The sequence below is a fragment of the Gastrolobium bilobum genome, unplaced genomic scaffold (assembly GCF_033153095.1).
Source record: "Gastrolobium bilobum isolate Gb01-03AN ecotype WA unplaced genomic scaffold, APGP_CSIRO_Gbil_v1 utg30897, whole genome shotgun sequence".
Taxonomy (NCBI): domain Eukaryota; kingdom Viridiplantae; phylum Streptophyta; class Magnoliopsida; order Fabales; family Fabaceae; genus Gastrolobium; species Gastrolobium bilobum.
In genome coordinates, this window is record NW_026895498.1 from 1 (window position 1) to 16582 (window position 16582).

Genomic DNA, 16582 nt, shown 5'->3' on the forward strand with positions numbered 1-16582 from the left:
TAAGTGTATCAAATAATTGAACTAGATGGATGATATAGAACATATTCTATTCGATTATCATGCTAGTGTATCAATAAAGAATACAAAAGTATTTACCAAAAAAAAAAAAAAAATACAAAAGTGGATCAGATGCTTAGTAAAATATTCACAATTAAAATTTGAGGAGGGATATTCTCACTATCAAAATTTTTTACTACCAACTTACTACATATCTAATCACCATTACATTAACATTTTCTCTCTCTTCAAAACTTTTTAACATTCTCTCTCTTTGATCCAATGGTGATGTGATGGGTAGTAAGCTAGTAGTAAGAATTTTTGGTAGTTAGAATATCCTCACTCTTAAAATTTTTGAAATTGAAACTATGTTTTCTAAAAGGGATTATAACTTCTTACACTATCAACAAACCCCTACCTACGACTACATCTGTTAAAAATTGAATGCCAGTTCCTTTGAAAGGATATTAAATTCTCGAATCTTAATGGGGCACAACATATTTGTTCAGGCATTATCCATGGTCTCTTATGAACTTCCTACGGAGACAAAACAGAATAATACAAGAATATTAATTGGTCCATATAATTCAGGCAAGACTAATTCATCCTTCATCTAATTGCTCGTTGTCGATACTGTGTTAATTCATAGGACTTAACCCAAAACATTGCATGCTTCTGGGCCTCTAGCACATCAAATGCATAATTGGAAGATCCCTGCAGCAGAAATTAAGAATTAGGTTGTTTTAGTTTAAAAAATTCGAAAAGAAAAGAATGTGAAGTTAAAAATATTTTTATAGTAAATCTTATAGAATAATATAAATCTGTAAAGAACCACTTCAACCCAAAATCTTAAGGTGTTGGGTGAGGGCCTTTTTAATGGTTTATATTATTCTCTAACACACCCCCTCACGCAAGAGCCCTTTAGGCTAGAAGCGTGAAAATTGCACAGGCCCAATTTTTGGTTTACCTTTTGTGATTTTTATTTTAATTCCACTTTAAAGTGGGAGGTGGTGAGGATCGAATTTGTGACCTTGAAGTCACTCAAACTCTGATACCATGTAAAGAACTACTTCAACCCAAAACCTTAAGGTGTTGGGTGAGGGCCTTTTTAATGATTTATATTATTCTCTAACAAAATCATTAAAAAAGACCCTCATATAGTACCTTAAGATTTTTGTTGAATTGGTTCTTTACATGCCATCAGAGCTTGAGTGACTACAAGGTCACGAGTTCGATCCTCACCGTCCCCACTTTCAAGTGGAATAAAATAAATACAAGATAAAACAAAAAAAATGGGCCAGTGTAATATACATGCTTCAAGTCCAAAGAACTCTTACGTGAGGGGATGCGTTAGAGAGTAATATAAGCCAGTGTTTAAAAACCCGGCCCGGACATCGACCCAGTCGAGGTCAGAGGTTATGGGGTCACGAGTTCAATCGGGGGGTCACGGGGTCACTGCGCTGACCCGGTTTTATATATTAAAAAAATATAAATACATATATCATATATGAAAATATTAAAAAATAAACCACCAATCATCAAAGATTCAAAATATTCTTAAAATAATTCATCAATTACACAACCTAATTAAAGTATCAAGATACCAAAGTACAAAACTCGTATTCTAATATAGTTAATTAAAAGTAATATCATCAAATTCAGGCTCTCCTTGTCCTTTTCCACCATTGCCATCCAAACCTTGAAGAACATTGCTTTCATTTTGGGGTACAATAGCCATATGAGGTTCGTCATCTACATCATCCTCATCTAAATTCAATTCATCTACAATAACATATTATATGCAAGTCAATAAATAATATAACGTGATCAAATCATCAAATTAAACAATAGAATTATCATGAAGAAACATACCAATACCATCTATAATTGATTCAATGGTATTATTCCTCAAATATCTTGCCTCTTCATCGGTTAATAATGGTGGTGACTCCTCAAAAACCCAACTAGTAGAATGATCATCCATTGTTTCCAAATTAATTGGGTCATAATTTTGGTGCTTCAATTGATTCCTATTTTTTCCAATATTCAACATCAACAAATATGAACATATATTTGTCTAAAAGAAAATAAACAATCAATGTATGTATAATTTTTTTTTTGGAAACATGTATATATAAATTATAATACCTTTGTTGTAGTCTTAGGTTGTATCGAACATATACAAGATCATTCAACCTTTTATGCTCTAACCGATTTCTCCTATTTGAATGGATCTGCCCAAATGCACTCCAATTTCGCTCACAACCGGAAGCACTACAAGTTTGGCTTAAGATACGAATAGCCAATTGTCTCAAGTTTGGTGCACCAAAACCATAAAGTTCCCACCATTTATCTGAAACATTGTAAGCAATAAAATATATTAGTATTCAATCATTCAACTATAACAAGAATTAAAGGTACATACTAATCATAAATTATTTTACCAGGCATAACTTTAGTTCGTTCCCGAATAGCTATGTTCCTTCCAAAATCACCATCAGATTCATTGAAAGTTCTCAGCTCAGATGTTAACTTGGACGATAATTCCTCATCCTTATGAACATACCTCTCTATAACATCTAAAAGACCAGAAGTTGTCAATGCATGTTTATTGAATTCTTCAACATTGAAATGACATGCTGGATTTAACCAATATCCCGCAGCATGCAATTTTTTACGAAGTTAAGTATCCCACCGACTATCCAGGATGTTCAAGTACGGCTCCGCCTTCTTTTTCTTTCTTTGAAGCCGTCTAACCATATCTTCTCTTGCTTTATAAAAGGCTTGATAAAGATAACCCATAGAAGGCTTGTCTTCACTATCAACAAGACGCAACAAACGTATAAGTGGTTCAGTAACTTTCACAATGTCAGCACATTCTTTCCAAAAGCTAGAATCTAAGACTAAATCCACAAATTTTCTAGCCTTCAAATCCTTAGAATATGCTGAACTTGTCGACTCTCTTGAAGTTACCATTGCTCTTAATGGATCTTTTTGAGCTAATATGCTTTTCAAAGCAATAGAATAGTAGCAAAGCGAGTTGGAGCTGGACGAAGAATTTCTCTACCACCTGTGAATTTTCTCATCAAGGGTAAAGGATGACAATGGTTATATACGTACTTGGTAATTGATGAAGCATGTGCCACGGTTGCACCCACTTCCTCTAACTTGCCAATATCTTGCAACATCAGATTAATACAATGAGCAGCACAAAAAGACCAAAATATTGTGGGAAACTCAGCCTCCAATAACCTTCCAGCAACAACATAATTAGAAGCATTATCAGTCACGAATTGAACAACATTTTCAAGCCCAACAAATAGAACAATTTCTTTGAATAGATTAAATAATAAATCAGCAGTTTTGGAAGCATGAGAGGCATCCACAGACTTCAAGAAAACAGTTCCTTTAGGACAATAAACAAGAAAGTTGATAAGAGTTCACCTAGTCCGATCAGTCCAACCATCAGCCATAATGGTGCATCCAATTTGCCGCCAAACATTACGATAGTTCTCAACAAGACTATGAACATCATCAACCCAACTATCTAGCAATGGACCACGCAACATATACATTGATGGAGCTTTAAAACCTGCACCCAAACTACACACAGCATCAAACATTTCTTGAAAGAAGGATTGTTGGCAGCATTAAATGGGAGTGAAGAAATAATTATCCATTCCGATATAGATTTGTGAGCTCTCCAAATCACTTCTTTACTCTGTAGCACGCTTTTTACGGTGGATTGAGATCCAGGAGTTGTTCTTTGAAGAAAATAAGAACCTATGGGATTCTTCCCTTTTTCAGAGTTGGAAGGTGGACGACTTTTTTTAGGAGGTGTTATTTGGTCACCAAACTCAATAGTTTCACTTTCTTCTTCATGTATGTCTTTTCTTTTTTTCTGTTTACCTTCATCTAATTTTTTTTTCATTTCTGCCCGCACCTCAGGTGGCACACTCTTGCATGGCTCTACATGCCCTTTTTCTCCCGCCAAATGATTCTTTAACCGATTAATACCACCTCTTTTAAGAGTCTTGTTACAATACTGGAATACTAAAAAAAAATTTCCATTCTCCATAACCTGTCTACAATGACCCCAACATGAATCTTGCTTTCCCCTACAATTTGGTTTGGAGGAATTTTGGGACGACACATCTTCAGTTGGTGTTGAATTAAGTTCATTGGATGACATCTTGCTGAAAATTAATCCACATCAAATCATCAATAACATAAACAGTTATATAGTCACAATGGAAAGACATAGCCTTGGCTGGTCACATATATATTTTTTAATTTAATTCCTAAAAGTTATTTTACAATTACATTCATATATGCTTCATTCTCATCATTCCATGGTTGTGCAAAGACTTACTACGTGATGCTTAACATAATAAAACAGAGGACAAATGGGCTTATAGTTTATTTAATTGGTTCTCTTCTATGTGTAATTGTGTATAACAACAACCAGTGATTGCTTCTCCTACACATTATCTAATCCAAGTTTTTCGCGAGGGAATCACTTTTTTGGCCTGCACTCAACTCAAGTTGAACTTGAAATGCCACAATTGATGGCCAACAAGGGTAGCCGATGCCCAACACAGTAATGCCATCAAATAATTTAAAAAATTAAAACAAAAGGGCTATTTCAGGTCAGCCACAAGCTCATCCTCATATTAAATCAGTCATCATTTGTCATCTTAATCATGTCATAAAATGTTATCACTATAAAAAAATTCACTGCATAAATCAAAGTAAGGCTGGAACAGCCTTAACCAAAGTATAAAGGGAAGAGGAACAAGGATTTCATAGTTTACCTCTTTCCTTCAAGATCCTTAGCTCACACTCTTTATCCCCACGTCCTTGACTTGAGCGATTCACAACAACGATTCACAACGGTGATTGAAGGATGAAGAAGACTAGCCGTCTGGCTAGGAGAGAAGAGAATCAAAGAACGATAGATATAGTTTTTTTGTAATAAATGACGTTGTTTTAAGCAATTTTCTTTAAAAAAACAAAATACGCAATGACCCCCTTTGACTCCTCTGACCCGGGAGTCAATGAAACCCGAGGGATTTTGGGGGTCGGAGGGCTTGATGTGTATATAGGGTCCAACATGTGACCCCAACCCTTAGAGGGAAGGGGTCAGGGTTGACCCGGGTCAACCGGGGGGGCAGGGTAGGGTTTTAAAACACTTCTCATCTAGTACCTTAAGATTTTTGGTTGAATTGGTTCTTTACATGCTATTAGAGCTTGAGTGACTACAAGGTCACGAGTTCAATCCTCACCGCCCCCACTTTCCAGTGGAATAAAATAAATACAAGGTAAAACAAAAAAATGGGTCTGTGAAATATCCATGCTTCAAGCCCAACGAGCTCTTGCATGAGGGGATGTGTTAGAGAATAATATAACCATTAAAAAGGCATCACCTAACACTTTAAGATTTTGGGTTGAATTGGTTCTTTACATGGTATCAGAGCTTCATATGTCCCGGGTTCGATCCTCATCGCCTCCACTTTCTCTCTTGAAATTGTTTAGCATAGGTAGGTGAGCTTGTACATTGTTCATCCTTCAAGTTAAGTGGGCCCTTGTGCAAGGGAGTGTGTTAGAATATATAAAATTATTGATGTAACCTCATCTAACAGTGAAATATATAAGTTTAGCAATTTAGACAAGTTTTGACAATGTCGTAACTAAAATAATTATTGAGGCAAACATCACTTAAGTTATTAAGTATCTAAGATTCAGTATGAAGTTATTCTAGGAAGACAATGAATCAAAGAAGAGTTTAATGTCTCTAATGTTGGAGGAGATAAAATTATCTCTTACACACATAAAAGTATGTGGGCTTTTTGACCACTTAAGCCCTTTATTAATAATTATTTACCAAATTTCCCTCGATTAGAAACTATTTTGAAAAATTAACCCTTCACAAAAAACATAACACCAATCTGCCCCTGTTTGACCGTTGACCACGAAACCTACCCGGGTACCCCACTCCATACCCGGGTATTTTTTTGAAAAATCAACCCTACCCGGGTATTCAAGGGGGTACCCGGGTATTGTTCTTAAATCTGAAAAAATCTTGAATTATTTACCTGGGTAGGTATGGGGGTACCCGGGTATATATCGGCTAGAAACCCCAATATCAAGGGTTTCGACCATTGATGCGAGTTAAAGTTTTTTTCCCCAAATCTTTCTCCCTTCACATCACACATATATTTCATCTCATCATCTCAAAAAGCTTAATCTTGGTAGGACATTGGCATTACACCTCCACATTCCCATTTTGTGTTAAAAAAATACGAACCAAGATCCAAACCCAAAACCTAGACCCAAATTTTCGTGTGAAAAATGAGTTCAACTTCTAACATGGTTCCTATAGTTATTTACTGCAATGGGAGGCATTTTGAAGGTCCGAACGATGTCCGATTTGAAGGAAAAACAAAAACGATGAAAATCAAAGTAGGCACTACATGCAATGAACTGAAGGAGAGAAGGCATCCATTCCATCCACCGCATGATAGCCAGGTTAGAGACTGTAGTGGATATGGATACAATATACTACATTGGTAACGATATCAATGATGATGAAGATGTGGAGTTCATCACAGATACGTATGTTGGATGGAAAATATTAAAAATGATTGAGATATATGTTGAAGTTGATGCTGGTCAGTCTTCATCATTACCGGTGCATACAACCACTGCGCACTGTACTGGTCAAGAAGATACAATTGTACGATCATCTCCACTTGCTCAGGTAACATTGGATGAGGATGAAGAGGATGAAGATGAGGAGTATGTTGACAGCGAAGATGAGGGAGAATCTGAAAGTGCTATTCCACAAGGTGATTCGTCAGACACTGACGTGGATGAAAATTTTGACGCTGACACGAGCGCTGTAAGGCTGGGTACCCCAGCCATGTCACCACTTCATGTTGACCCTATCAGTAGTGGTAAGTTATTAAATTTAAACATTTGCTTTAAAAAATTATACATTTTCGGTGGTATTGATTCAGACAATAATGATTAAGCTTTAGATGCAGGGACTGCGGTAGAGCCATTTTGGAATGAAAGCCAACATTATTCATTCATTAATTGGACCCTAATGACGAGTTGGAGATCCTGTATGGGGATGATGACTTGCACAGAGGTTGGAAGTTAGGAGATCCGTTATTTGTGCAACAAGAATTTGGCTCCAAACCTGAAATGCAACATGCTATGAAGATACATTGTATGAAGGGGCGCAGGAGAGCCATAGTCGAAAAAAATGACGAGTCAAGATTTGTTATTAAATGTAGAAACCATGATGACGGTTGTCCGTGGTATATTAGGGGAATCAAGCCCAAGAGAGGAGCTAATTGGGTGGTCCGTAAATGAGGTCAAGTGTTCATCCTCCCTCAGGAGCAGTCCATCCACCCTCAAGTAATGGTGGAGCTGGTGGTCGCCGGGTGCGGGTGCGACGTGCAGGAGTAGGATCAACAGTAGCAGAAACATCATCTGAGTCATCATCATCAAGTCCTGCATCAACATCATAAAACATAGACATTAAAATTTGGATATGCAAAGACATTAACCCTACTGCTACCCTAAACCCAAAATACATTTACCTGCACCTGCATCCTCCATCTGAGCATCGTGCTGAAGGGGGACCTCTGGTGGTTCAGGTGCCCTCTTCCAGTACCATACACCTTCTCGTCTCTGCATAATCTCGCATTGCTTCAAGAGGCGCTCCCCAAAGATGGCATTTCATCCTTTAACTGTCTTTTTGGTCTCGGTTGCCATAGGAACACCAAATCTGTGCAAAATCTTCTGCACCAGGAATGCAAAAGGCAGTTCAGCCTTCTTTGACTTGGCCGCCTTCCACATCAAGATTCATATGTAGTGCCTCCAGTTCTCCTCAATATGGTGAAGGAGGGCTCACAAGATCACAAAGTCACCTTCCAGCACCTTCGAGTGATTATGAAGGCGCTGGAAAATAATGTGTGTCACCACATAATGAAGTATGCGGGCAGACACGGACAAATTTCTCACAGGATAATGATCAAATTGCCTGGCCTCTGCATCTGCTCTCCTGGTCTCAGCCACAACAGCCTCCCGATTATAACCACCAAATACATGATGGTTGTCTCCGTCATATAGTGCTGCCCCTGTCACACCATCGAAGTCAAACCCCAGCAACTCTGTCTAGATAGGAGCAGTAAGGATGATATCAATCCCGCAGACATGGGAAGTCAGCTCACCATGCACATAGCCCAGGTTCTGGTAGAATGCTCTCACCATGACCTCCGAGTACGGGCACCTCATCTCCGCAAGCACCAGCAAATGTGTTTGCTGAAGAAGTGGGACTATGTCGAACCGCTCCAAATTGAAGAACGCTGAATCCAGTGATTTCGGCTCACAAATTTTGCGGCTCATATATAACTTCACAAACGTCTCGTGTGCATCAGCGTCATCCTCAAATAAATATCTGAACGGCAGGTCCGGAGCTTGATGCACAACAGCTTGGGCCTTGAAGAGGAAGATCCATCATGTCGGCGCTTGCTCTCCCTTCGGTATCCACCGCTCTCTTCTTCGCAAAGCGTCTCTCCTCCATGCAGTCACACTGTAAAACAAAATCAAAATAAAAATCCAAATTCAGAGAAACAATATTTAGGGTTAGGGTTAGGGTTTTTTATTGGCAACAAATCATAATGCAATTTGAAAACGAAAATTCACAATACGCAAAGCAATATATTAAAATGCAAACATAATTACATCAAAGTCATAATGAATTTTATGATGAATCAGAAATTCAAACGGAAAAAAATAACATTTCTTGAATTTCAATCGGTAGAAGGAACCCATACCTTGCGCCAAGGATAATCAAAAAGTCTTGAGATGATCGGTCAAACGTGCTCAGAGAATGGACGAAATCACACTCCAGCAGCTCTCTACCCGGGTACCCCTTTGTGGGTTTTCCAAATAGGGCTACTGGGCTTTTAAAAAACCATATTCACGCAATCTACCCGGGTAACCCCATACCTACCCGGGTAAATAATTCAAGATTTTTCCAGATTTAAGAATAATACCCGGGTACCCCCCTCCATACCCGGGTAGGGTTGATTTTTCAAAAAAATACTCGGGTATGGAGTAGGGTACCCGAGTAGGTTTCGTGGTCAACGGTCAAACAGGGGCAGATTGATATGTTTTTTGAAAGGTTAATTTTTCGAAATAGTTTCTAATCGAGGGCAATTTGGTACATAATTATTAATAAAAGGGCTACAGTGGTCAAAAAGCCAAGTTTGTGGGATCCTTATTTTGTTTTTCTCTCTCTTCATTTCACGTATGGGCCCCCACATATTTTTATATGTGGGTAGGAGATAATTTTATTATCTACAACATGAAAAACATCAAACCCATCAAAAAAACATTACATTTGTTAGAAGAGAAAGGTTATACTTACAACCTTTTTTTTTACAACCTCTTACAACTATATCTTAACACCGTTGATTTCCGCCAATCAACGGTTATGATTTTTGCAAATTAAACTCATTAATTAATTATGTTTATCTCTCAGCTTTTTCTGAACTTAATTACTTTTCCCTTTTTATTCACTTTCATGGTAGGAGAAGGTTGAGGTATATAGATTCCCCCTTGTCAAAAACCAACTCAGGCTATCTTAAAAACCAAGGAATATGGACATTTAACTACAAGGGTATCCAAAAAGCTATGAAATAATTGTTTCTTGTACTAACTTAAAAGTATAATATAATTAATAGTTCATCGACTATCAACGGTATACCCAAAAACAAACTGAATTAAATAAGTGCAACATAATCATGTCACAACGAAAGGTATTACTTTGGGATAGGTAATTTGTGGTTTTTGAATGGAAAGGAAAATACTAGATGAGTACATAATTATGTCGCAATACATGTTACTTTGGGAAATGCTTTTTGCTAGTTCTGATAGAACCTGATTTATGTTAAGCTTTGTTTGGGAGTTTGGAGGGGAGGGGAAGGGAAGGGATTCAAGGGGGAGGGAGGGAAAAGAAGGGAAGAAAATTGGAGGGTATTCCCTTCCCTTGTTTGGGAGTTAAAAAAATGGTAAGGGGAAATTAGAGGGTCAATAAGAAATTTTTACAATTTTACCCTTTTTCTACAATTAATATAATTATTATATTTCACAAATAACATAAAATTTAAAATTGCTAAACAAAATTATTTATGTATTTTTCAGACTACTAAAAAAGATCATATTTTCAACAAAAATCCTACGTTGAAAAGGATAAAAATTATGTCAAAAAATATTTTTTCGTTGGAATACTTATTATCGAAGACGATGGAATTTTTATCCAATGAAATATTTTACAATAATAAAATTTCGGTCAAAATTTTCCAAGGAATTTATTTTTCGTCAAAAGTTTTGACGAAAATGATTTGTTAAATATTTTCGACAACAAAAATTCCATTAAAAGTTTTGATGGAAAAAAGAATTCCTTCTGAAATTTTGACGAAAAATTTTCCGCCCAAAATCTTCATTGAAAATGTGTCTCAACGGAAATATTTTTTCAAAATTTTTGAGGGAAATGTTTCTGTGAAACTTTAGACAAAATTTAGATTCTGTAAAGAATTTTGACGGAATATTTTTTTTCAAAATTTTTTACATAAATGTTTTCGTCGAATTTTATTACGAAAATAATTTCCGTTGAAATTTTTTGACGAAAATGTGTTCCATTGAAAATTTCGATAAAAATATTTTTTATTGAAAATATTTTTTTTCAAAAAATTTCGATAGAGATGTGTTTCGTCAAAAATTTTGACGAAATTTTTTTTGTCAAAAAGTACGACGAAAATATTTTCGTCGAAAACTTTTGACGAAATTTGGATTCTTTTAACAATTTTGATGAATTTTTTTCGTCAAAATTTTTTCGTGAAAATTTTTCGATGCAAATTTGTTTTGTTAAAAATTTTGACAGGAATTTTGTTGTCAAAAAGTTTAACGAAAATATTTCCGTCAAAAACTTTCGACGGAATTTAAATTCTGTAAAGATTTTTGATGAAATTTTTTTCTGTCAAAAAATTTCGATGGAAATGTGTTTCATTTAAAATTTTGATGGAAATTTTTTTCGTGAAAAATTTCGATGAATATGTATTTTTGTGAAAAATGTTGAGGGAAATGTTTTGACGAAATTTAGATTTCGTAAAGAATTCTGACAAAAAAAAAAAAAATTCGTCACAATTTTTAACAGAAATATTTTTAGTCACAAATTTTGATGGAAATGTTTATCGTAAAATATTTTGACGTAATTATTTTACGTAGAAAAGTTTTGATGGAAATGTGTTTCTTCAAAATTTTGGACGAAAATATTTTCGTGGAAAGATTTGACGGAATTTAGATTCTATCTATAATTTTGGTTGAATTTTTTTCCGTAAAAATTTTATGACAATAATTATGGCAAAATTTGTTCCGTCTCTAATTTCGTCTTTAGTTTTGAGGGAAGTTTTTTGACGTATATGATTTTCATCACTATTTTTGACGAAATATTTTTCGTCAATAAATTATGTCGATATTTGAGATTTTTCTAATAATTTCACATTTCAAAATGATTCACATTATGTAGTTTTTACATTTTAATGCTAAGGGTAGATAAGTAATTTTTAATATTTTTCCTCTCAAACCCCCCAAATTGGGAGAACTTAAATTTTAAGAAGAAGGAGGGTTTTGGAGGGTTTAGTAAAAAAAAACCCAATTCCTTTCCCTCATTTTTTTTAATTCACAAACAATGGAAGGACTTCTTAAAACCCTCCCTTCCCTTCCCCTCCAAAAACCATCTCCCAAACAGAGCCTTTAATGTTCTCCATCTCTACATGTAACACCGTCCTTTTGTATAGTGTTGGAAGTATTATAAATACATAAATAAATATGGATAAATTTGGAGGATGGCTAAATATCTACACATCATATGTTTGTTGAAATTCTCCAATATTGATGTCTTGAGTCTATCTCATGGAAAATATAGCTTAACTTAAAGTTTTGGTGTTAACATTACATTTTATTTTGAGTAAATTACAACTTTTGTGTTCTTTGTTTCACCCAACATTGACAAACTAACATTTGAAATCCACTTGATAATAAAATATTTTTACTTGTGTTTATGTGATCATTACACCCACTGACTATTATGGAGACTGTTATATTTCAATTTAGGTTGCAATTGCTTTGTGTATTAGTCATTATAGATTAATGTAACAGGTAGGCACATGTTTGATGAAATTGATTATGTCCTAGAGGGAAAAAATGTTGAGCACTTTGCTTCTCTCTACTATTGGTCTGCAAGTAAGGTCATCATCTGTACTAAAAATGCTTGTTGTTCTTTGATGTTAATCTCGACATTCCCATAATTAAACCATATATTTTAATCCCAAATTCCAAATTTAGATAATGCTCAATGCTTAACCTGATGAACTTTAGGCATTTTCCCTATAATTATAAATATTAGCTTTGGAACAATTTACATATGAAGATCTTTGCTTTTATTCAGAGCTATTAATTATTTCTCAAATATGAGAGGGCAGTGTATTATATGTGTTATGTTGTTGAATAAACATTTTTGTCTCTTAATGTGATTAAATGATTCTTATTTCTTTTGCATGCAATTTAGAATGGTGACTCTTCGCAAGAGGTGGTATTAAACAGAGTCACAAAAATGAAGGTGGAGGCAATATTAAACACAAAAAAGCAAGGTCCATCAAAGCTCCAAAAATATATTGGAACTATGATAACTCATATTTTGTCACACTTATTTATTACTCTTGGTTGGTATTTTTATGATTTATTTGAATTAAATAAAGGTCTTTTGGGTCAATTCACAATTCTAGATTTTAGTTGGGTTTAATTGATTTTCGTCATAATTTTCCAGATTTACACTACTTCCGTATTTTTCCCTTCTCTCACTCTATAGATGTCCGATTGACTCTATTCTTGTTTCTTTTTGCAGCTAACAAATAGGGCTACAATCGCTATTTCAGCTACTGAAGCCCAATTCGGACGGGAAGATGGTCGAAACTTGATCTCAAGATGACGTGTTTTGCTGAAATTTTATTTTGACGTTTGAACTTGTAATTCACATTAGGACCCAATGTGTTTAGGGCCCAAGGCCATGTTTTATTGTTTTATTTTATTTTATTCAGCTTTTATTTTATGTTTGGGCTGAAGCGGTGAAACCCTAGCCGTTCTGCGTGACGGCTATTTAAGGGAGACTTTAGGAAACCCTTCGGCAGTCAGTTTTTACAACAGAAAAGTTCTCTCTGAGTTTTTATTCAATTTTGTTCTTCATCTTTTTCTTCCTCTTCTTTTTATTTTAATTATGTTTACCTTAGCCATGCGAGGCTAAGAACCTTTTAATCAACCTAAGGGTAATGGATTCCATGGATTAGTCTTGAGGGTCTGCGTTTATTTCAAATCAGTTTCGTTTCTCTTCCAAACTCAGATTGATATTGTGCGATCGTGGATATTCAATCTGAGGTTCGCGATTGCGATTATGGAAAGGGATTAATCATCAGATTTGATGATTAGGTTGATTGACCCTATAACCTTAAATCAAGCGGGCTGATACTTTGCGATTGTATGAGTAGAAGCATTGTCTTTGATCAAATGCTAAGCGATCGCTTAGAGAGGGTTGTCAATTGGAAATAAGGATTCTGATTCGATTGACAAATCAATCACGATTCTAATATCTTCTTATCCGAGGAAAGACGTCCATGGAACCCAAACCTTAGGTTGGTTATTTTTAATTACGAATTTTAAATCCAATTTCATATTCTGCCTTTTAAATTATTCAACCAAAATTCAAAAACCCCCCCTTTTAATTTCTGTTTTGATAAACGATTTTTACCCAAGCAATTTCCTTGAGAGAGACGACTTAGGGTTTCCACTCTACTACAAATTTTCTGAACCCTAATAAAAAAATAATTTTTAATTTGCGTGAGTTCGACAGCTCGTGTCAAATTTGGCGCCGTTGCCGGGGAGATTGCATCGGTCTAAATCGTTTTCTTCTTCCTCTCTAGTTTTCGTTTCTGTTTTCGAAAAAAATAAAAAAAAATAAAAAAACCGTAAATTTCTGTTTGCGCACCTGTCTTGTTTTTGCGTTTTGCACTCGATTGCGTTTCTTATTCCGATTTCTGCACCTATGATTCTGCATCGGAATTTGATTCTGGAGAGGCATCTTTTCTCAGTTTTTGAATTTTTTGCATTACGGTTTACGTTTTGGGCAGTGTTGGGCGAATTTGGGGAAATCGGTAAAACTTCAGTTTGAGATATTGGCTCCGAAAGTTCTGTTCCCAAAGGAATTCGACCTTCTGAGCTTAAGTCACACCCAAAAAGGGTGTGAGGTGACCCTTAATTTTGCCAAATTCTGTCGTTTACTAACCCGTTTTGGTGTTTCTTTGTCGTTTCAGGACGTGTCGGGTATTTCTGGATTTGTTCGACTTACTTTGATCGATCTGAAAATTGGTGAACTGAAGAAGACGATCATTTATTATTTTATTTTATTTCGTTCGTTTATTATTTTATTTGATTTTTCGAAAAAAAAAAATTTGATTTTTGAGTCTGTAGGGTCATTTAGAGTTTAGCAGAGTTGGTCTCATATCATTCTGAGTCCATTTAGTATTTTTAGTAGATTTATTTTTGCTTCTGTTTGCTATGAATCCAATTTTTCACCCTACAAATGCTTGTCCTTCCTTTCCAGGCAGCGGTTTCCAAGTTGATCAGTCTGTTGCTGTAGTTTTTCCTGCAAAGCCACAATAGCAACAGATGCAGCAGCAGCAGCAAAACAATCCCTTCTCTAATGCATATAATCCTGGCTGGAAAAATCGTCCAAATCTCAATTGGAATCAGAACCAGCAAAGTGCACCATTCCAACAAAGGCAGCAGTTTGCACCTTCTCAGCAGAGGCAAAATTTTCAACAATTTGCACCTCCACAGCCAATGCAGCTGCCGCTAATACAGCAGCAAGCCAGTAGCAATGGTCCTTCTTTGGAGGATTTAGTGAAGCAGATGGCAACTATCAATCTGCAGTTGTAGCAGATTACTGAGTCTTCCCTCCAGAATCTACAAACACAGATTGGCCAACTTGCAACGTCAATGAGTCAAAATCAACAAGCAAGTGGCAGCTCCCTTCCATCCCAAATAGTTCCAAATCCAAAAGGAAGCGGAAATGTGAGTGCTATTACTCTGCGGTCTGGCAAGCATATGGAGGAGCCAAACCACACTGCTGCTGAGTCATCTAAGGGAAGTGACACTAGCTCCAAGAAGCAGAACACTGATACATCTGAGCATTTTGTTTTCTGCATTGATGTGATAGATGAAGCTGTTGAGGATGTTTCTGCTGAATTCCTTGTTGATTTTTCTGATTTTTCATCTACTGATTCTGATTTCTGTGGTTGTGGTGATAGTCAAGAGTGCATTGTGTGTGCTGAAATAACATCTCATCTTGCTGGTTTCAATGATGCACTGATTGATGATTCTGATTCTGAGTGTGAATCTGTATTTTCTGAATTGCCTGCTGATATTATTGATGATCTTAATTCTGTTTCTGAGAATTTGTTTACAGGCATTGCTGCTGACTTGTTTTCTGCAGAATTTGCACCACCAACTACACCTCTTCCATCCATTGAGCAGCCTCCGAAATTGGAGTTGAAGGTTTTGCCCGAACACTTGAAATATGCATTTCTTGAGGAAAATGAGCAGTTACCTGTGATAGTGGCCAAGAACCTTCTACCTGAGCAGGAGGTAAAGCTTCTGACATTGCTGAAAGAAAATAAAAAGGTAATTGGATGGACTTTAGCAGATAATGTGGGAATCAGCCCTTCCATGTGCATGCACCGCATTTTACTTGAAGGTGTTAAACCAGTGAGGCAGAAATTGATGCTGTTTATTCTCCTTAGGGAGTTCAGGGAGTTCTCTTCCTTCTTTTTCTTTTCTTTCTGTTATTTGCATTTTTTTTCCTTTTCCTTTCTTTCTTTTAGTTTATGACTTTTCATAGGTAGATTTTCCTTTTCTTTCTGGTAATTATTAAGTGGTACATGGATATACTTAAATCACAGGGTTTGATAGAAATTTCTGCTTAGGCTTGGTTCTTGATTCTTGGATTGCATTACTTGTTGCTTGATACTGTGCTGCTGATTGCATGATTTGGTATACCCTTGTGAGGTTTTTTTTTAGCCTGTAGACATGGTCTTAATCTGTAGGCCAGTTTTTCTTTCTTGTGTGTTTCTGTTCTTGATTGTTGTCCTCTAGAACTTGCTCTTGTTCTTTTTGAAACTGTATTTTTCACTTGCATGCATGAATATGATTGAGGCATTTTTTCTTTTTTGTACCCACTTTAAATCCACACCCTGGAGTTTTACTCAGCATTGGTTTCATTGTGATGTTGTGTTTAAGTGTGGGGGTTTGCCCGAGACGGACAAAAGTTTAAGTGTAGGGGGTGACCATTTGATTCATTTCTGCTATGTGGTTTTACTTCTTCAAAACAAAACAAAACAAACAAAACAAAAAAAAATGTGTTTATCTTTTCAGTATCATTGTTTTATGTTCTTAGTTT

At 35.9% G+C, this 16582-nt stretch overlaps 1 protein-coding gene across 1 annotated transcript; it reads right to left on the reverse strand.

Moving 5' to 3' along the window:
* Positions 1-1630: 1630 nt before the first annotated feature.
* LOC133314070 (uncharacterized) lies at positions 1631-2973 on the reverse strand. Its single transcript, XM_061515512.1, has 5 exons — positions 2697-2973; positions 2442-2576; positions 2146-2350; positions 1870-2027; positions 1631-1779 (listed from the first exon to the last, which is right to left on the reverse strand). The coding sequence occupies exons 1-5, from the start codon at positions 2971-2973 to the stop codon at positions 1631-1633; spliced, it is 924 nt and encodes a 307-aa protein (XP_061371496.1).
* Positions 2974-16582: the final 13609 nt, after the last annotated feature.